We start from the raw sequence: 22237 nt of genomic DNA, 5'->3' as shown, positions 1-22237 counted from the left end.
GTAGTCGCCCACGCCTGAAATTCAATGCCTTATTCTCCAGCGTGGGCGTTTGCTCGTGGTCGTCTCCGTCAACTTGGACCACCGCGTCGTTTGCATTTGAGACTTTGCGTTGCTTTCCAACGTAAATCCGTGACGTGGAAAATTGCGAAAAAAAGAACTCTACCGATTATGCCTATACACACACCGCTGACTGATTCAACGTTAAACTTTTCCCGAACCGCCCACGTGGTCGACACGTGCGCAAATTATTCGACGTCACTCCAACGGTCAAAGGTCGCTTGATGTTCTCAATACCGTGCAAGCATTCTCCCACGTACAGCATCCAATCTTGATGCAAAGAAAAATGAGAAGAAAGCTGAACACATGCGTACACAATGAATATACTGTTTGGAGTGAAAAGGAGAAGTATAGAACATGGTCGACGATGGTAAGATGTTATTATATAAACAACTCGAAGTGCGGATGATGCAGGTTACAGGGGGATTGCAACTTTGGTTAATTATTTGCAATTAATTACGCGGCTCGTAAACTAGCTTACGGTGAGACTCAAATTAACGTTGGATTACTTCGTTTACCGGGCGAGACTACTACTCCTCAGCAAATTTCGCTGCTCCTGCTCCTGCTCCTGCTTCCTGATGCTCGGCCACCTGCAAGACCCGTTCGTCGACGTCGTTTCGCGGCGGTATGCCGCGACGGAGGAACCGACGAAGACCGACCGATCAGCGGAATTGCGGAAGCAGAAATCCGGCTCCCGATGAAGAGCATATACGCGTGTTGAGGTGCCCCCCGAACCCTGGACCTTCCGTAAACTCGTGACAACGGTGGGTTCGCATACTTAGATGCCGATGGCTGCATTTCTGAACGTTGACTGTGCGGCCGCGGTTCGACCGCGATGCACAACGCGGCACTCTGTTAGATATATATACCGTACGATTTTATACTACGCTGTGAATGTGGCAAGTGATGACCCGCGACGTTGTTGAAGTAACACGCAGTATTGTACGTATCGTATATCCGAGGCAGACTGTATAAACTGTAAACTGTAAACTGTAAACTCTAAACCGATGTGAATGAGGAAGAGGAATCTCTGGTCGATGCAGCTGCTGCTGTTATACTAACCAATAAAATTCCAGGAATTTCGCCCGTGATAAGATGGAAATTCAAACAGCCTTTCCCCGCTCCTGGGCTTGGAAACCAATAAAATCAATTCGCAAAATAGTTTTCGCATTCCATTCTGTGAAAGCTGTGCAGGACACCGCAAAGTTTAGCATATATACGAGGTGTGGTGCAAAGTTACTGCCCTCTCTTCAACCAGCTCTGCTGGACTTTGCAGGTGTCATTCTAGTAGGCTTGGAAAATGCCGGCAAGATTTCCAGGGACGGATCTTCGTGTTTGAGAGAGAAACAAATAAAAAGAAAGAGGAAGGAAAGATATGGAGGAGAGCTTACTGTATGCGCTGTATTCGAGAGGGACAGACTGCCAATCAACAAACTGAATCCAACCTTATTAAAAGTTACAATCGGGAAGGTATTCAACTTTCCTTCGAGAAGCGTCATTTATAATAAGAAGACCGTCGGTCGTTGACGTCGAATAAGACTTGAAATTCCATTTGCCGACAAGGAAGAACGTAGGAAGGAGGTTAAAGTTTCCAAGCGATTCTTTGAGTTCGGTAAGCTTTGAGGATACCTACGTGCCGCGAAGAAAGGTATTTAACGGCAAATCTTTACGATTAATATTACTGCTGGGATATAATCACCTCCACAAATTGATAACCAGTCTCGCAACCTACTTACAATCTCCAAATTCACCGGAAGAATTTTTCTGTATTGATGCACTATAAGAAACAATGCCGTATGGGCTTCTATACACTATAATTTGGTGTCAATCGTAAACTATTTGATATTGAATTTTTTAATTGATTCCAAAAATTGTTCCATAATAGTCCACGTTGACCAACTTCTGTCAATATTAATACCACCATTCACAACTTTACGTGAATGATTGTGAAAACACCCGTCAAAACAAGAATATTCTAGACAATTCTACCTGATTGTTTACGGGCAAATTATTGTCACCGAATAAGTGACTTGGTTTGAGAAACCGCAATAATACCCAAACCTCTGGAGATGAAATAACCGCTTTTAAAATGACCAGAATAATATAACTCGCCGTGGAAGCAAGGAGTGGAAGTAATCGTAGGGAAGGTAAATTGGGAAATCCAGAGCTTTTTACCAGCTGTCAAGGAAGGTTCGTTCACGTTCTCTCTCTGGCTTTCCGGTCCCTTTTTCCTCCTTGACTTCAGTCTTTCCTTTCTATCCCCGCGCTTCCTTATAGACCCAGACGCGGCTTGCATCGGAGTGCCAGTTTCCATGCCTCGAGGAGTATACCTGTATACATCACCTAAACATGTGCACGATGATTCGCGCCAGGAATTGTGTTCTGCGGCAGAAGAGTAGTGGAAAAAAACTGCACGTTGAGATTTAGAGACGAATGATTATGTTTAAATCGTGCTCAATTACGGCGATCGAATGTCAACACAATTCCACATTAATTTCAATCATCCTTCTGACGAACATTGCACCCGAAACAAGTAGTATATTAACGAAGGATGCGACGAAGAAAGTCAATATGCTGCATTTATCATTTCGCGTTCATTATCTTCTTGGGAGTGGTTCCATATATTTGACGTATCCGATAAAAACCGGTGATGAGTTCGGTTTTACCACGTCTTGGTGTACGGAAAACAACAACGAATTTTACCGAACACCCGGTGCGCTTCTGCTGCAAGAGGTGGCTAACACCGCTGGGGAAAGGTGAGGATAAAAGGGCAGTGGCAGCAGACTAAGAGAGGGTGGGGCATCGGAGAGTGAGGAGGCAAATGAGGAATCGAATCCCATCAGCGTTGCTCCTGGGTTTGCGGGCGTTCCTTGAGTCTCGGTACTTCGAGCAGGAGCGGAGGAGGAGGTGAAGGGAGGAGAGGTCGTCGGTGAAGTCAGGAGAAGTTAGGAGGAGAACCCAGAAGCGAGAATAGCTTCGCGTATAATTATGAAAGACGACCCAGATGCCATTCAACTGAGATGGTGATGGCTCTCAGCTGCGAGTTGTTCAAAGTTGGGCGTACCTACCACCTACTACTGCACCCTTCGCTTCGCCTCGCAGACCAACGCCTCGGGGACGAAGCGAGGATTCTCTTCACGCCGGAATCCTGATTATTATACGAGTTTTCGCACGACATCTGTTGTGGCGAGAATCACTTCGTATAGCAGAGAAAACTCGCTCATTTTATATCATCTATATCCATCGTTATGGGGTGTAGAAAACAGTTGTGGAAAAGTCTTTAAGTTGAAAATTTGATTTTTTTTTTTTAACCTTCAACGATTACTCACTTCGATAATCCCGGAACATTCATCTAAGATGAGATGTTACTGTGATTTGACATCCGAAAATTTGTCGTTGTTGAACGGACGAAAAGACGTGTGAAGAAGAAAAATACAAACAGTGTGGGTAAGATACTAAAATAAACTATAATGTATAAATGACTATTAATAAATCGACGGAGTCAGCTTTCGTTTTTACGTAAAAATAGAAATTTAAAAATCGACCATGACACTGCTGGTCGAGTAGAGGGTATAAACCGAAAATAAAGTACTTCGCGATTATATGTACCTTATGTATCATCTAACCATCGTATAGCTATTTTGATATAACGTCTTTGCCAAAAAAATAGCAACCAAGCGTTGGACACGATGTACAGTGTTCCTTTATCAATTTCAATGACAAATATACAGTGCAAACAGTCTTTCGATTTCACCTGCTTATTTCACTCTCTTTCGGTGTCACTTGTTGCTGCAGTTGCGAAGGTAGAGAAAAAAAGACAATGCCCATTAGAATATCTACAACTTTTTTGAGTCCTTATGCTATTGAATATGGCAGAATCACATAGACAAACACATCTGACGATGAAAAAGAACTTCGTAATCAGGCTGCAACCAGTGGTGAATCAAGAGCAAAAAGGTATCGATGTCTCGTTGATCTGTTTTGAGCAACAAATATTTCCCCAGTGAATCTTCTGTTCTGTATATGCAACATGTGAACGGAATTTTTGATGCACCCTATGCATTCTTATCGGTAGACAGACGTTCACGTCATCGTTGTCGCCGTTCCACCAAGATTACAGTTTTATAAATTAATCGCTCCTTCGCAGCAATATTTCTCCTGAATGACTGCACCGATAACCAATATCCCAATATAATAGCGTACCGGTACCCTGCGCACACTGGGTATACCTTATCTTCATCTCGACGCATGTGCATTGGACTTACCTACACACGTAACAAAAAGACACGACGCAGACTTCATGACGTCAAGATGCACATGCACACTGTACGGGTTATTAAGTAGACCAGTTAACAACGTCAACGAATTCGTCAGCATCGCGTTTTTATACCGTATCGCATGGTTATTCGAGTTGACTGAATGATTTTCGAGGTGGCGCTTCGACCGTTGTTCAATCGTACTTTTTGCCAACTCGAAACCTACGAAGGTCGTTTATCTTTTCTTGGTTCGATTGGCTCAGGCCAACGGTGAAACAGCGCGAACAAGCGAGCAAGCGGCACAGACGCCGGTACCGCCACCTCGTTGTCATCGTGGCTGGCCCGAGTTCCCGACTCACAGCAAACACAAAGAGTGTCCTTCTCATCCACGAATGGAGTTTAAGCTGTTCAGCCGCGAGCCGAGCGACTGTCTAGTACCACCGAAACTTTCCATTGACCGTTGCTGCCTGCGTCAGTGAGTCACGCCTACCATCTAGAAGAAGAAGAAGAAGAAGAAGAGGAAGAGGAAAAACAAGAACAAGAAGGAGAAGGAGAGAAGAGCAGAACGTAGGCGTACCACAATCTCTGCTGATCGACTATCCAGTTCAAGATTCTTGCGATCGCTGGTCATCCGATCGAGGATGCTCAGATCTCGCAAGCTGATGCAGATGAACGCTGGTTTCACAGTTTGCGACATCAGGTCTTGATAAGAAGCAGGGGAACTGCTATGGCAGACCTCGAGGTGACCGGTCTACCGTGCGAATTCCTTTTCACATCGCGCGTACCAAGCGACGCGACGCTTTGCGTTTCCAGGGTTCAAAGAAGCGGGGAAAAGAAAGAACCAACTTACTCCTATCGCTCTTGCAATCTGTTCGCGGATGAGCGGCGTGCCTTTGCATTGCACGGGGAAAAAGTTTGATAATAAAATGAATATTTCCTTATAGCGGTATAAGAAACCATCGAGGCGATCTCAAGCGGCGATGAAAACCTTCCGATTCACATTTTACTATTTTCTTTTCTCTTATGCAATCACGGCAGCATAAATCAGCATATCATCGATCGTCGATTCATCGTTGTATTCCATCGTGTTCAAACTCTGCTCGAAGCTTTTTTACATTACTCCATTATATAGCCACTTCCTAACCCGTGATTTCCGCATACTACTTTGTCTATTTTTCAGCGTATATAGCCTCATTGTCAGCTTGATGTTACTGTCAATACAGTATCCCTCCTAAGACGATAACCACAGACAGTAGTGCTTCCTCTTCCGAGTCTTTATTATCGACATTATACGAACAACGGAGCGTAACTTCTCGCCGATTCTCCTTTCGTCCTCTCGACCGGATGAAACGTCCCCAAGATCAAATATGGCCGCTCGCGCGATGCCACTTCCTCTTTATACGATACACGTTTCCGCGCCATGTTATAACTTGCGAGTGCAGTGCGGAATGAAAAACTTCGCGATGCTTCTCGTCCTCGTTACGGTAGGATTGGATCGAACCGGACCAGACCGTTGGAAAGGCGTCCATGGTTTAAATCGTCATCGAAGCAACGGAACACACCAGTCGAGAAGGTCGTGCAGAATAGCTTGCGTTTCGTCTGGTAGCTGCTGTTGCTGCTGCAGCCGTTTCATTCATGACTCGCAACGCGGCCGCGCCAAGGTGCGGTGCCGTCGTCATCATCGTCCGCGATCTCGCTCGCCTACTTCTCTCTCTCTTTCTCTCTTTCGCTCTTCTCCCCACCCGCTCTTGTTTCCTCTTTCGACGACCTCTTCGTGCCCCACCAGTCCGCAACGACCTCACTCTCCATTCTCCAGTCCTCCTCTCGGCGCTGCTCGATCTTTGTCCCTCTCTAGTTCTCTCTCTGCTCCCCCCCCCCCCAACCCTCTCGCGCAGCACTGGCTCGGCGACACGGGAGAGTCGGAGAATAAGGAGAAAGAAATTCATAACGGCCTCGTCCGCCGATGACGTGCCGACATCTCCTCCGTCATTTTCCCGACGTCTTGCTGACTGAGTGAGACAGTCTCTCTTGGCGAAAATAGCCAATGCGTACGTCCGCGGTGAGATCTCGAGCCGGCGCAACGGCGTTCCTACGTCTCACGCCCACGCGATGATTTCTTGTGCGTGGCGCTCGCCTGGTCGGCGGGTGATGCCGGTGGCACGACGACGATAATCGCGCAGAGTTCGTGCGTGTCGCGATGCGCGAATTGCGGACGCGCGTCGCCCTTTCGACGAGAATACACCATTACCTGTATGACGATGCATAACCTGCCAAGGTAATGGTCGTTTTTTTCGTCGATCTATTATACCTGCGGTCCCGTCTCAGGGATGTTCTAAGGATCGAAAACAACACGCGAAGAAGCCGCGGCGCGCTCTTTGCTCGGTCTCAAGGGATCCGATCACATCAATGCCATCCTGACATCCACGACCTCATCGATGACGCGACAACGTTCGTTTAACACGAACGCATACGCCGGTGACAGTAGTTTATGGATCTGACAAGAGAGAAGTGAGCGGTAGCTGCGATTTTCGCGCTGAGCTACTGCAGTTAACATTCCTGGTCAACTTTTTAATATACGATGTTAATACGGTATACTGTCGGAGAATCACTTGATAACGCAAGGTGACGATAGATACGGTATATCTCGCTGCCCGTCACCGATCAGCTGATTCTCATTGAAACCTTCCGCGGTAAAGAGGCCAAGCTTTCCCTCCACGTACCTCGAAATAACTGATTACCTCGCCATAGCAACCGCCCTTCCCCCGACCCACTGCCATGGGCATCACCGTCAGACATCTAGAGATCTCTTAACCGCCACCGTCTCTCGACTCGGCTTATACGATTATAACTCGAAATGTTCGCAGAAATTCCTTGCTAGTGGATCATCGGCGCATCACTGTCAGTCGGTCTACCGTGCGTATGTATAAAGAAGAAGAAGAAAGAAAAAAAAAAAAACATTCCGGTAGAGCGCAAAGTTTCCCGCGTATAGTGTACGAGGTAAAGCGTGCTGCGATCAATTGCAGAAACGTGTTGTAATTATAATAATGATAACAATAATGACAAACATGTTCAATGATATGTGAATGCTGCTGGACACGGGAGGCATGTGAATATAAGAGGCATAATATACATATGATTAACGGTGAGAGGTTGAAGAACGTTCTCGTTAAATAACATTTTTATGAGACTTATGCCGAACGGACCGTACTGAACCAGTCCCTTCTCTCTCTCTCTTTCTCTCTCTTTCTCTCTCTCTCGCACTCGGTTTCCGCTCTATCTCGCTCTTTTTCCCTCTCGTGCAGTCGCGCATAGCAACAGACTGGAGGAGAAACGGACTACTGCACCACGGGGGCAGAGCGCAGTGTGTTCAACGATATACGAACGAACGGACAATACCTGCGGCAGGACTGCAGCAGCAGGATGACCGACCTACGATTCGAAAATACCGGTTAACCTACGCGATCTCATCATCGCGAACTCCCTGCAAGAGCTGCAACCCGCAGATATCGCCTCATGAAGTTTCACGGGGACTGCTCGCTCTCTGTGATTCCCTCTTTTGTTACTCTCTTCCTCGCGAATTAGTTGAAGACGATCTTCAGGATGTAACTGGGCTGTTTTAAGTAGCTGCTACTAAAAATAACCTTTGGAAAACGTCGTCGGGAGGAGTTAAGGGATTCCCATCATCGACCCCTTTGTCCTTTGGACTTTATTATTATGGAGATACTTCACGGATTTCGGACCTGACTCTTTACCTCTCACCCGTTTTGTTCCGAGAGATACCGAAATTTATTTGGGTTACGTAATTGCGAACCTTGTCGAGACTGGGGCCTGTTATAACGGCTACGACAAAACATTGGATTTCTTCGAACAAAGACACAGAACCAAAGCGATGTGCTGCTGCTTCTGCTGCTTCTGTCGCTGTTACCTTTTTAGGAGTCCCGATGAGTACAAGTACGAAATCTCTGCTCTTTAACGCAAAGATCACACGTTCGAGTGCGTACTAACTGAAACCATGTGTCGGGTAATTTATTGTCGCGCTTACCGCGATAAATTGAATTTCACGAATATGCTAATATAATAAATACTTTGATTTTCGACTTTTCCGCGGACACAAAATGTGAGAAAAATAAATCAATTATCCGTGCAAAACCAGTTTTCAACAGTTTCCGTTCAAGCCATTTCTTTTCAGAAACGAAAGGTTTAAAAGGTAGCACATCCTCTCTAGGTATAAGTCATTTACTTCGCAGTTAAGCATTTATTTTTTTTTATTTTTTAAAAGGTTTAGCTAAAATGATAGTAAAACATTTTCCCGCGTTCATTCCTTGTAGACTTTGATTATTGTACGAACAGAAAGAAGGGCATTTCACTTTAGACTCCAGTATCATCAATCTGCACATCCACATTGTCTTTTATTTTTCTTCGTTATCCTCTAACCTAAGAAATGCTTGTGGAAATGAAGATTTGGTGATAGTAATGCAGATCTACCGATGGTTGTTGTTAAAGTGATAACCTGATTTCAAAATTTATGTTTGATCAACCGTCGGCAATTACGTTCAATACCTTTTGTCATTCGGTATGGATGAATTAGTGGAAAGAAAAACTGAGATAAAGAAAACGAGGGAAGAAAAAATGAAACCAATTTTGGTTGTCTGAGGCTAGAATAACACGGAAGAAAAATAACGGCAACCTGTAACCCAAGAGGAGCAAGCAGCAAGCAAGCCGCTCAGTAAACATAGAACAGCAACGTCAGCAGGATTGTCTCTTTAACGCTTGCGTCGTGTCAGCGGGGATGAAAATCACCCTCATTTTGATATTACGACTTAATTAATAGAACGATACAGCTCTTCAAACTCCTGAAACCCGGGAAAAGTCAATCAATACGAATCTCCTCCTTAAATTTCACCATTTTTACTCAAAATTATAATCACTTGGTTTTGGAATCTACGTAGTTTCATGTATAATCAATCTTTCCCTAAATGTTGTTGATTTTTGTAAATCATATTCGATTTCCTTGACTGATATTTACGAAGAGGAGAAAGGAATAGGGTGTAAATGTTGAAAGCGTTAGTATAATTTACCTAAAATAAATACCGTTTAAACTAATGCAATCGTCGTGCCTATAAATTGCACACCGCAATTATTTTGGCTTCTGTTTGTACATATAGGTAAGCGCCGTAGTTACAAGTGAACTGTTATGGTTATTACTGTAACGGTTGGCTAGACTAGACGGGGGATGCGATTGGTTTGCAACTCATAGACCCGGATGATCCCGTTATCAAGGAATTTAGCCACGAATAGCAGCTACCTTATACGTCTCCAGTTTCATCTCCGTTCCCGTCAGTTTGTCTCTCTCCTTCCGCCGTTTCTCAGTTTCCCGTTAAACGGTTGACCATACACTTCTGCTTCGAAGTATAAAGCCGTTCAATCGATTCGCTAAATCAAAATCATTGAATGTGGTGATCGGTAATTGAAGATATTTGATCGATTCATATCTGTTAGCTCCTATTTCCTATTAAAGGAAAAAAACTGTTTCACTATATAACAATGTGCGGTAAGGTTTGCTTTAGAATTTCACTTTGATTTCGGTATGTCTTTTAGCGTATACTTAGACTCTTTTCTGAGTACTCGCACGATATTCTGCAGCACTTTGATCACTTCTTTGGCAGTTTGGTGGCCAGGGTGAAAGCGGGGATCCCTTGTCGGCGTGACTTTCACGTGGTCCCTGAGTATCGATTTGCACGACACGGCGAACCACCCGTTCAGATTCTGCGCGACTCGCCCCGTCCGTTGGCCAAATCACATGGCGATGGCAATTCTTTAGAAAATAGAACAAGAAAACAGTAAATATTTAATACAGAAAATGATGAATATTTTAAACAGAGTGGAAAAAGACGTAGGAGTAAAAATTCTGCAAGTGTTCACCAAATCCTTCGATCCTATATGAATAGTTGTATTAATCTCGAATCTAGTATGCTAATTTTTACATACATTATACATGCAGCTAATACACAGCATGTGAAGTCATGTTCTAATTCATACATTGATTATTCACTTTGAAAAATCTACCGTTATATATACTCGCCGTAATAATTTGTTAAGAGAACAACCTTATGAAAATTGGAGGATAATAATACGAAAATTGATCGGACAGCCGTAATGTCGTCAATTTCGAAACCCATAGTGCCCTAATATAGTTTTTACTATATAATATTTGATAAACCGTATGAAAATTAAATTATTAAATGAAAATCGAAAATATTCAAGTTACTTTTTAAAAGGTGGTCTTAGAAAAATCCTCTGCACATCTGCAGTTTTCATCCCATCCTATTTTTTCGTATCAAAATAGATTTTTTTGATATTTTTTTATCCAAATCATGTTTCCTCTGATCTGTTTTATGGAAGATTCCAAAATTTTAGATGCGTTACCTGTAGTGTTCAATTTAAATTTGAAATGAGAAAAAAATAATCCGACTTGGGTTCTTTTTTCTCTGTAGGTCGACCAATGAGACACTTTTCGTGTCTGATACCTCCTGGTTAATTTCAATACACGTCAATAGTATGTATAATGTTATTTAACTAAAATTCCTTTCTTTCTTTTACAGGTATACTACGCCAAGAAAAAGCGAAGGGCACAACAATTACAGGGCGAAGATGGGTCCAATAAAAAAGAGAAAAAAATTTATAACGACGGCTGGGATGATGATAATCACGATTACATTATCAAGAATGGCGAGAAGTTCCTTGATCGTTATGAAATCGATTCTTTAATAGGTTTGTTTCACTTGTGGTTTCTTTTCTCTCTCCAAATCATAAGTCTATATATATAGAAGCCATAAGGATTGTCAAAAAATAGCAAAATTTATTACAGTAGTATGAGTATTGATAGCAAATCTTTTTGGCATTTTTCTTAATTTTTATTTGAAGATATAAATGCTATATATGTATATTATGTGCAAGTTATATGTCACAAAAGAGTATTTAAGCTGTGGCCTACTCTCGTATATTCACAATGTCAGTATCATAGAATGCGTAAATATCCCTGGTTATTGATTAACAAAGTTATTCTAATACGATGTTGTTGTTTATCAGGAAAAGGAAGTTTTGGCCAAGTAGTAAAAGCCTTCGACCATGAGGAACAAACCCAGGTGGCTATAAAAATAATAAAAAATAAGAAACCTTTCCTTAACCAAGCGCAAATTGAAGTCAGGTTACTGGAATTGATGAACAGAGCAGACACCGACAACAAGTATTATATAGGTAAGTTGTTAAATGTAAGAAAAATCTGCAAGACGTCATTTTTGTATGTCGTTCGAACTGAATAGTAGCGTTTGGTATTTACAGTAACACGTGGTATTTTTACATTACTTTACAGTTAAATTGAAAACGCATTTCACATGGCGAAATCATCTGTGTTTGGTATTTGAGCTACTTTCCTATAATCTATATGATTTATTGAGAAATACCAACTTCCGAGGTGTATCTCTCAACCTGACGAGAAAGTTTGCCCAGCAGCTATGCACTGCCCTGATGTTTCTGTCCACACCGGAATTGAATATCATACACTGTGATCTGAAACCTGAAAATATCTTGCTTTGTAATCCAAAAAGGAGTGCAATCAAGATTGTAGATTTTGGGAGTTCGTGCCAACTTGGGCAGAGGGTAAGTCAACAAATAAATTCTGGTGGTAGACACGGTCCAGGTACCAAGGTTAGAGGGGTTTTTTTAATGACATATTTTACAATTTCAAAACTAGGTACCTGATCTTTCCCGATTGCAGATTTTCCTTCGATCCCATGAAAAAAATCCCTGGGTCCTAGGCCTCTCTCCTACCTCCATCATTCCTCCAGGGTTTCATCAGAAAAGCAGTTATACAAAAAATATCGTTACTTTTAAATTTCATTTGTACAATTATTTTCGTGTATATTTATAGTTCTATGAACTATAGTTAATCTCTGCTTTGTGCTTATTTCATTTTCATAGGTAATAATTTATTCTCACCTTCTTTGTTGCAGATATATCAGTATATTCAGTCTAGGTTTTACCGCTCACCTGAGGTCCTGCTTGGAATACCTTACAACTTGGCGATAGATATGTGGAGTCTTGGTTGCATTTTGGTGGAAATGCACACTGGAGAACCCCTTTTTAGCGGGGCTAACGAGGTAATGTTGCAATCGTATTTCCCCTTATGTCAAATTATATTATATTAACAAATGTTCTTACATATTGATCTAGATTGTTTTAAATCTTTTCAAGGATTTTCTAATTACATATTGATACCAATTCTTTGCCATAGGTTGACCAATTCAACAAAATCGTCGAGGTACTGGGATTGCCATCAAAGATCGTAATCAACCAGGCACACAAGATGAGGAAGTACTTCGAAAAACCAACGGGGGATGGCATTTATGTACTGAAAAAATCAAAAGATGGCAAAAAGTACAAGCCACCTGGTTCACGACAGTTACACGACATTCTCGGTGTTGAAACTGGGGGTCCCGGTTCTAGGAGATTAGGGGAAGCTGGTCATTCGGTCTCTGATTACCTCAAGTTTAAAGATTTGATACTGAGAATGTTGGACTATGACCCAAAGACGAGAATAACGCCGTATTACGCGCTCCAACATAACTTTTTCAAACGAACAGCTGACGAAGGGACCAACACAAACACAGCTCCAACTAACAACGCGAATATCAGTCCAGCGGTAGTTCCATTGAGCCAAGATCACGGTGAGTCTTTTCTGCGATACGATCATCCGAGTTCAAGACTCAATGAGTCTGTTGTTAATTTTGTTGCAGACTGTTTTGCAGGTGTACCGTATTTTGTTTATCCTTAATTTGTTCAGTTTCACAGGTTTTGGTGTCATTTTTCTTATCAATAAAATTCACTGGACAAGTATACATCAACTACTTTCGTCATTGCGATGTATTTCTTATGGCATACATTTATTATTCATGGGTGACTGCCTGTACAAAATCCATTTTCTTCGTCATGATAATTTTTCTGGCTACCTGTCCACTGAATGCATTAGACAAAAGAACGTTCACATTTGTCATGAATCCATTATTTGTAATACAAACAGAATTCCATATGATGAATACTTTGTCAGTGTAAATTGTATCAGTATTCATTTACGTATTAAAATTATATCAGCAATTTTATTTTAGAACGCCTGATAAAATTTATACTGTTGGATTCAAAATATGCGGGGACCTGTCTTAAATAGAAGCCTTGTAATATTATAAATATTTCAAGCTTGGTATGGTGTAATAATGTGGTGACTGACGACTCTTTCGTCAGATTAAAATATTTACTCCATTCCAATAGATCAATCATCTTAATAAAGATTTCAAATTAAAATGCGAACGTGTATTCTCATAGGCTTCTTATAACTTTTCGCTATCATTCCTAATCCAACAATAATCATTAGAACAATCTTACCATACTTGGAAGGTCGTGCGCTAAAAACAGAACATTGAAATCAATGTACAACAATTCAACTGTGCTATTGAATTCGGGAAGTTGGTATATCCGTATTCAGTAGTTTACATCGTATCTCCCAGGGTTTTTGAGACGTCAAAAATTGAAGTTACAGTGGGTTTTAAAATGTCATTTTGTTTTAAAATTAAGTTGATCATCAATTATTTGTATCTCACTTTAAGTGTAGCTGGTATAGGGGCTGTGCATCCCATGAATGTGGTGCTCTGACACGAACATTTTCACCTCAAGATGAAAACTAAGGTGGTGAAAATTTAAAAAGGCCGTGCAACGAATTTTAACAGAAGGCAGAGAATAATAATACCATGAATTTTTCGAGTTTTTCATCATTTTCAAACCGACTATGGCTCAATATTGGTACTTTTTGAATGGTATTTAAGTTTTGCTTCAAGGTGAAAACCAACACAGTCCATCAGAGCGAATTAAATATTCGGATGCGCAGTCTCTATTCACCAGAAACCACTGAGCTATAATACAGATTCAATTACTTTGCTTATCATTTGCTGTGATTGTTACACAATCCCAAGCTCATGTTAAGTTTATGTGACTAACAATGTATCTGGAGCGATTTATGAAGAATTATCCTTATATTAAATCTGCCTCTATGTTGCTTGATTTCATTCACCGTTCATTTTCAGTGTCTAAACTTATTAAGCATAGTGAAGGCTAAATTCCTATATTGAACCACATCAAGCTCCTTGATGAAATAATTACATTTAGTATCTTAGTGGCAACAATCTACCTCAATGTTACAATATTTCTCATTAGATCTAATTACCAATATCTCAGTGAACGTGATAATTGATTAATATCAATAATGTAGATATGGATTCTATAATTTAGGTATATCATACCGTTGATCGTAAATGGAGCTTATTGATAGGTGCTAATAAACACAAACGCTAATTCGTACATCTGATATTTAGTTGGTACAAAGCTTATGATGGATAAAAAAAAAAAAAAATACGGGATGTCGGCAACGAGAAAATGTCTCTTAGTTTGCATAAAAAATGAAAAATAATGTAACACATCAGATTACTGAGTATTGGACATCACCGGCTTTATTACTTTCTGAAACTAAGTTTATAGTTAATTAATATTTTATTGTTCGAAGGCTTTTCATAATCGTCCTTGAGTAATAGTACACTTTCGCAGTAGTGCAAAGCACCATAGCAACTTCTTTGTCATATTTTTCTTTAAAACATACTCGTCCATTGACGTTAATTCGTCTTGGCGCGTTTTGTACTTTCAACACCGGCTAAAAACAGTATTCAACTAGTCGATTATGAACTTCATAGTAATAATGGAAAATTGAAATCACCAAGTGATTGAGATAATCACGTTTGTTTAGAAATTTACATCTCAAAAGAAATGAAAAATCTTGTAATATCACTCATTTTACACCTATGTAGCCTTCTTGTGGCAGAGTAGGTCTAGTGTAAATAAATGTAATAACCAAGGTCACGTCAGATTATTCAATTTAAAATTAACATTTGAGACAGCAATATTACTGTAGAATCTTTAATTATCGCAAGCACTAAGCTGCCTTCACTAATTTGTTGTTACATAATATTTCTTCTTTTTTTTGCATAAACTAAGCATTATTGTTATTGTTGCCCATAGATATGATGGGGGGACAGTACGCGGCACGATGACTGTCGTACCCGCGGGGCGGTGACGACCTGTCCTAGGCCCCAACCCTAATCTTACTTACTAACATAAGTAAGTTCTGCCTAACAAACAATCTGAAAAACTGATAGACTAACAATTTTTCCCATCACCACTATCCTTGCCTCATGTCTATTGTGCGACATGTTTCGCTTGCTAATGGGATCAATGAAAGCATTAGTTGAATCAATCCATAATAACAGCCCATAGCTTTGTCCACAACTTTTTAGAGCATTGCTTTGTTATTGCTGTACCAGAATTTTTCATCAAATTATGAATTTTCGTATATATAACAATTATCATTTATTAAACGATGCGAGTAAACTTAATTATCAATTTACTCCAAATTAGTTCCCCTTATCAGTACAGAAAGTCATCCTTATCCTACACGTTTAAGCATGTACTCGAGATGGGCCTGTCTGTATTATGGTAGACTTTGCTTCTGTCACCATGAATTCCGTGTGAATACATATGGATATTTCGTTATCTGTGTGAAAAAGGGTTCCAAATTGAATTCAAATAAGTTTGAAATATTTGCCTTTATAATATATTACTTGCAATATTCTAGTATTCATGGCATATTAAAAATCGAGTTGTATAGAGCCGTTATTATTTGTGATGGTGCATCACTCTTGTTTTCAATATTTCAAGTATAGCTATGTGGTTCACATTTACTTTTTCTATGTGGTTTAAGTTGAAACATACATATGCGTGTTTAAAGTGAAACAAATTATCTCACTCGTACATGCTTCAATAAGTTTTCATGGTATATTTGAAAGAATAGCTTGTGAATATTTTGAACGCAATGGCAAATTCTATCCATATTACTTTTATCTTTACCATAGAGAACTCACTTCATCATTCTATGTCTTTCTTTCACGCACGATTTAGCTGCTTACTATGCATATTTTACCATAAATACCTAATATACTTAATGTAGATATTATTATGTTGGACCCGGTATTTCAGGGCATACCGAACGTCAACTAATCGTAAGCTTCATAAAAATATGTAGACATTTACCCTTCGGCTCGCTTGAATTAAAATAAACCTTAAATATGAATGTCTTATTTCCATGTGTGTACATTATATGATACTTTTAACAAGTTGAAATCTTCTTCCCATTCTTCTCTCAGAGGAAATGTACTATTTTGATAAATTTTACAAATACTATTGTATAATAGGTGTAAAAACATAAAGAACCAAAATCATTTTGATGCAGAAACTTTTTATAATTACTTAATGCCGGGAAGGAGACTAAAACTTGGATAATATGATTTCAGATTTGCATTTTACACATTTAAAAATACGTTCTGGTACATGCAACAATGTTGCATTTGCACCAGATTACCACCAGCTGAATATTACCCTTCATATAAGGAAGATTTTTCCCACTTATTTACATACATTTACCTCATACAGGGTGTCGAATCTATTGAAGTTCAATTTGGTTATCACTTACCTCATGAAGTTGTTATATATATGTTTTTAAGTAGGTGTTATACCTGAAATACTTTTGCATGTATTTCCTTGTGTAAGTTCACTGCACACCCTGTATATTGCTCCTATTCAATTTATATTCTTTTCTATCAACGAGTAGGGGTCTTGTCACAAGTCAGATATGGTACCTTAAGGAAAATTAAACTATCAAATATGATACAACGAAATTAAAATAATTTTTCATTCTAATTGATTTATGGAGAAGTTAACTTTTCTGATCTTGTTGATAAACATCAGAGCAATTTCTAATAGTTTAATTATCTTGGTATGACAAGTACAAAATTCACTCTCATCTTACACAACCAGGCCTGTAATGATAAAGTCTTAATCTTTCTAACAGGTTAATTTTTTGTTGTCATAGGACTGCTAACCATGGCAGGACCGAGCAGTGGCAGCAGCAGCTTAATGCAAATGCCAAGCCTCCCTGGTGGCTATCAACCAATGGAGTGCGAATCTTCACCGCGTCACTCAGGTAGCCGGCGTGCCATAACTTCACGTTATACGTCAACAACCACTGGGGTCTCTACGTCCGCCGCATCATCTATGCAATCCATGGATGGGTCTCTGATCCAAAACTCTCTCAGCTCCTACAATAGCATAATACTTCCCGCCATACCCCACTTGCCTAGCATGATGGCTTCTCCCATGATTCAACAACAAAACTACTACAATTATGGATATCCAGCAGCTGATGCACACGGAATGATGAGACAAACTTCAACGGTCACTTCTGGGAAACAAAGAGATCCGGAAAGAGAAGATAGTCCAATGGTTGGAGTGTGCATGCAACAAAGTCCCGTTGCCATCCATTGAATGAAATCGCGGCGACAAATGTGGCGCAATAGCAACACTGTGAAATAATGTCGTGATTCTGGAATGACAGTATATAATCATCTGACAACAATTTCAGATTTGAGAAATTGTTTTTAAGTATCCGTTAGAAATCGACGAGAGGACTAAAGCGTTGGGTAAACATAGAATCCATACAAGAAGAAAGTATAAAGTGAAAATTTAAAAATGCAGAAGAATAAAAAAAAAAAATAGAATGAATAAATACTAATTATTAAAGAACATCATTGCGAATTACTATCAAATTCAAGCTTTGATTATTTTTTTACGTTGGTTTTTATGTTTGGATTGGTTTTGCAACGTGAAACAAGTCTTGGATGAAATGACAAGTTTAGAAAAACATTCGAAAACTCTTAATTCAATAGACAACTCTAAAGACTTAGAGATATATTGACACGAATCTTTGTTCTACATGTAAATAAGAAATGGGCAACTGATGTTTATCGAAGAACACATCAACGAAATGGTATATATTGGCATGTTCGTTCGTTATATCTACTTTGGCAATTCGAACTTTAGTTCCCAGCCCTTCTTCAGATGTTCAGAAGTTTGTTAACTTCGATGACAATTCAATCTGTTGTGATTAATTTTTCTTACCACTGAACATTACGAGAACGGAAATAATCACCACCTTCAAAAAAAATATAAAACTGAATGTTGGAAAACGAAAAAAAAAAGAAGGGAACAGAAATGAAAACACAGAAAAGACATTTTCCAGTTGCAGAATAAAAAACAAGACCGCTTTTATGAACAGGACAGACCTAACAGCGGGTAAAGTTGACGATCAATCGAGAGAGATTAACAAATGTTCGGAAGCGGACAGACACGGCCTAGTGTGGATGAACCCAATTGGCCCTTCGGGTCCTGCCCGATTCAAACGAACATTGAAACAGTTTAATCGGTATCTGTTTAGTAAATGTCGGCATCCCAACTGTGTGGCCTAGAGAGCAAGAAAAGTGATAATTATTATTACTGCATAAAATAACGATGTAATCATGTACTCCATAGAGTTTTATACAGTGTCACGAATGTAATGGTTAGCAATTATTAATGAGAAAAGAAGACAGTCGCGTTGAATGCTAGATATTTGTACAATACACTTAGGTGAACGATAAGAGAGTGCAGCTTTAGGAATTAGCGTTTAAGTATAAAACTATAAAACTGACTCTTTTGTTTACTTCATTGAAAAAAAGTATCGTCAAAGTACGATTCTTGCGCAAAAATCAGTTTGTTGTTGAAAAGGACTTTAAACGAACGAGGCTTGCGCAGCTTAACAATACATATTTATACATAAAAAAGCATTAATCAGGAAGTTAACATATACATGTAAGGTTGATCAAGAATGGTATAATCGTACAAGAATTAGATACTTTATAATAAACAGTACGGGCTATCACATGCGTAAAACATATACATGCATACATACATACATACACACATAAATAAATTTCCAATGGATCGATCTTGATTTTTGCCGTTTGCTCTTATCGCTCTGCTTGTGCTACTTTCATGGATTTAAAAGGGTTTTCACCTATTTTCTGTAAATTTGTATAGTACGTAAAGAAACTATCCATCTAATTGAAGTTTTTCTGTTGAACGAAAGTTACGTTTTGAAAATTTTCCTCCGATTATGTCGGTTTAGTTTTGCAATGTGTTATTTTTGGATAGCCATCAAGCCAATGTTGTATATTAATGTACTACCAAGAAATTTTCATTGAATTTGGTCTTTAATAGCTGCTACACAAAATCTATCGCTTGCAAGCAAAGATTTACATAAGTCTTACATTGCTCGTTGTTGGAACTGATAGATAGATCATCAGGGCTGTCGTAATTCACTATTTTTATGCAATTGATATAAACGAATTTAAGAGAATAACAAATTTTGCTGGCGAAGCGATAATTCACTATTTTTGTGTAATTGCTACTTCAAGAAAGACTGCTCATTCTTACACACAGCAAAATTTTTTATTAGCTCACAGATACCAATATATATTGATTTCTTGTTACTGAAAATTGTTATGATTATGAAATTAAGGGGTTATGAACTATTCAATTACCTTGTCATTTAAAATGTTCGTTGGATTTTTGGAAAACCAAGTATGCATTGCGCTCTATTATCGGATATGAATTCTTCCCACACGTGCAGTGTACGGACATCATGAAATAATGTTGTATTGCCGGACACCATCTTTGAGGTGTTTTTGTATCGATGGAAGATAATATAGCTATACTTATAAGGGTAAACCGAGGTGATTGAAAATGCTTAGAATTTTTCATAATAAATTCTCTCATCTTCAAGATTTCAATAAACGGCAAAAATCAGTTTACTTCAACAACACCAAAAAAATTTCATGATTTCACACAAGTATAATTTTATAAATTCCTCATATGTATGTTCTGCATTTGAAAACCACAGGGTCTATGTTTATATTAGATTTCGAGTTTGAGCTGTTTGAGAAATACTGTTTTCATTATTCATTTTCAAAATACTTCCCAGAAAAAGTAACAGATTTTACACAGTCGTTAGAAATATTTTCGAAAATAACCGAAACCAGTCAAACCAGTCACTTAAGTTTTTGGATAACAACCTACATCTTGAACAAAATTGAACTTTAGTTTAGAAGCCAGGTTCTGTTACTTGTGGAAAATACATAAGGCTCGGGCCCTGTGGTTCCCAAGAATACAAATGATTTTCGACAATGTATTAAAGCTTTTTTTTTTAAGATTGTTGTTTTTAACGAATTAATATTGTTTATCGATAGTAAAGTAATTGGTTAATTATGTAATTTTTAGTTACTGTAGTACTGACTAATTGGAGCTAGCAATGTTGGCCACACTGGTGAATCGAAGCTAGCTGTCAATGAATAAATTGTAGACAATTTTTTTGGGGTATAATTATTTTAACTATTATTGTTGAAGGCACTTTTTTCTGGCGAACTCTTTCAACAGAGGTGGGGCGCGAGACGACGAAAAATTTACAATTATACCAGCATGTGAAAACAATTTCACTATCAAATATCGTAATAATTTGAATGTACATTTTTTTCATTTCTATATCTTCTGTTTCCTTCCCAATCCGTTGAAGTATATGTATATACGTGTGTATACGAGAAGTTCTTTCTTTCCTTAATTTTTTCTTGCTTTGACTTCCTAGCATGCACGTCGTTTGGCGACAATTATTTCTGATGAAAATGTTGCCATTTAAAAATTGTCACAAAATGCGGAGTATTTAAGTAAATTAGTAAACACAGAAATGTATACATCTACATAGTATAAGGACTGATTAGGACCTGTTCCAGTTTTATCTGATCATTTTATTTTAGTCTTCATTGAACACTGTCTTCAACCATCCTTATGCCTTGCATACGTCTGCACAATTTCTTTTGTAGCTTGATCATTCGTTAATGGATATAAGGGTTATATATCAATATCAATATTCAATTTTGTGGCGAGCCTTGCAGATACTACCATAAATTAACACGATTGGAGCAAAAGCAAGGTTTGCACTCTGAAAAAGATATTTTTGCAAACTAAGATTTTTAATAGTATCATCACTACGTTATTCAGCAAAAAATTCGCGTTGTAAATAATAACCACTATCTCCACATAGAAAAAACTTGTAACATACTGTTGGATACAACCTGAAGCGTTTTTTCAAACTGTGTGTATAAAATTTCATTCGGAGTTCAACCATGTGCGAACTACTAATCTTTATCCTGCATTCGTCATATTTTTAAAAACTAATTAATTAACGTATTACAATACAGTTTCGCATTGTACAGCTTTTATTGAAGTTCCACAAGGTTGATAAGTTCTTCATAATGTTGGTCAGATATTTCGGAACTGGTCATGGTCAGTACAAGGTAACATAAGTTTCCTAACGTCAAGTGTAAAACATTGTGTTCAGAAAATATACTACTATATGACTGATATATCTGAAAAACGGCGAGCACCTGGAATTTGAGAAGGACCCTTTATAATCTCAAGCTACAGTTGCAAGCCGTGAAATAGGAAAAAAAATATATGAGAATGCAGAAAGCAACTGACTTATATAGAAAAAAAATAATAATAAACGCTCCAAACAGTTCTGTAATCTAACATGTATACATTGTCATTTATTATTATTATTATTATTATTATTATTATTATTATTATTATTATTACGATTATTATTAATTATTATATAATATTGTAATTGAAAATATTTGAAACGGATATTACATAAGGTTAATAAACAAATGCATCTTCACCTTTGCCTTTCTGTTTCACTCAAATGATTATCCAAATGCACGGTGTCTACTGCAATCGCGAATTTAGATTCCAAGAGTTTCCAGGATAATTAATTGAAAGATTGCAGGACCTTAATTTTGTTTTCTCAAAGAATAGGATAATGTTGAATAAAAAAATTTATG

General features: G+C 38.7%; 1 protein-coding gene across 1 annotated transcript in view; it reads left to right on the top strand.

The window, feature by feature from the left end:
• Nucleotides 1–19845, top strand: part of LOC124413281 (serine/threonine-protein kinase minibrain) — a 45074-nt gene extending 25229 nt beyond the window's left edge. Inside the window, exons 3-8 of the mRNA XM_046893772.1 lie at nucleotides 10916–11084; nucleotides 11403–11570; nucleotides 11686–11972; nucleotides 12326–12472; nucleotides 12607–13039; nucleotides 17338–19845. Coding sequence (XP_046749728.1) covers nucleotides 10916–11084; nucleotides 11403–11570; nucleotides 11686–11972; nucleotides 12326–12472; nucleotides 12607–13039; nucleotides 17338–17789 — 1656 coding nt within the window. The 3' untranslated portion in view covers nucleotides 17790–19845. The remainder of the gene's footprint in view (nucleotides 1–10915; nucleotides 11085–11402; nucleotides 11571–11685; nucleotides 11973–12325; nucleotides 12473–12606; nucleotides 13040–17337) is intronic.
• Nucleotides 19846–22237: the final 2392 nt, after the last annotated feature.

This window comes from Diprion similis, chromosome 12, assembly GCF_021155765.1.
Source record: "Diprion similis isolate iyDipSimi1 chromosome 12, iyDipSimi1.1, whole genome shotgun sequence".
Taxonomy (NCBI): domain Eukaryota; kingdom Metazoa; phylum Arthropoda; class Insecta; order Hymenoptera; family Diprionidae; genus Diprion; species Diprion similis.
This window is presented reverse-complemented; position numbering and strand designations above follow the sequence as displayed.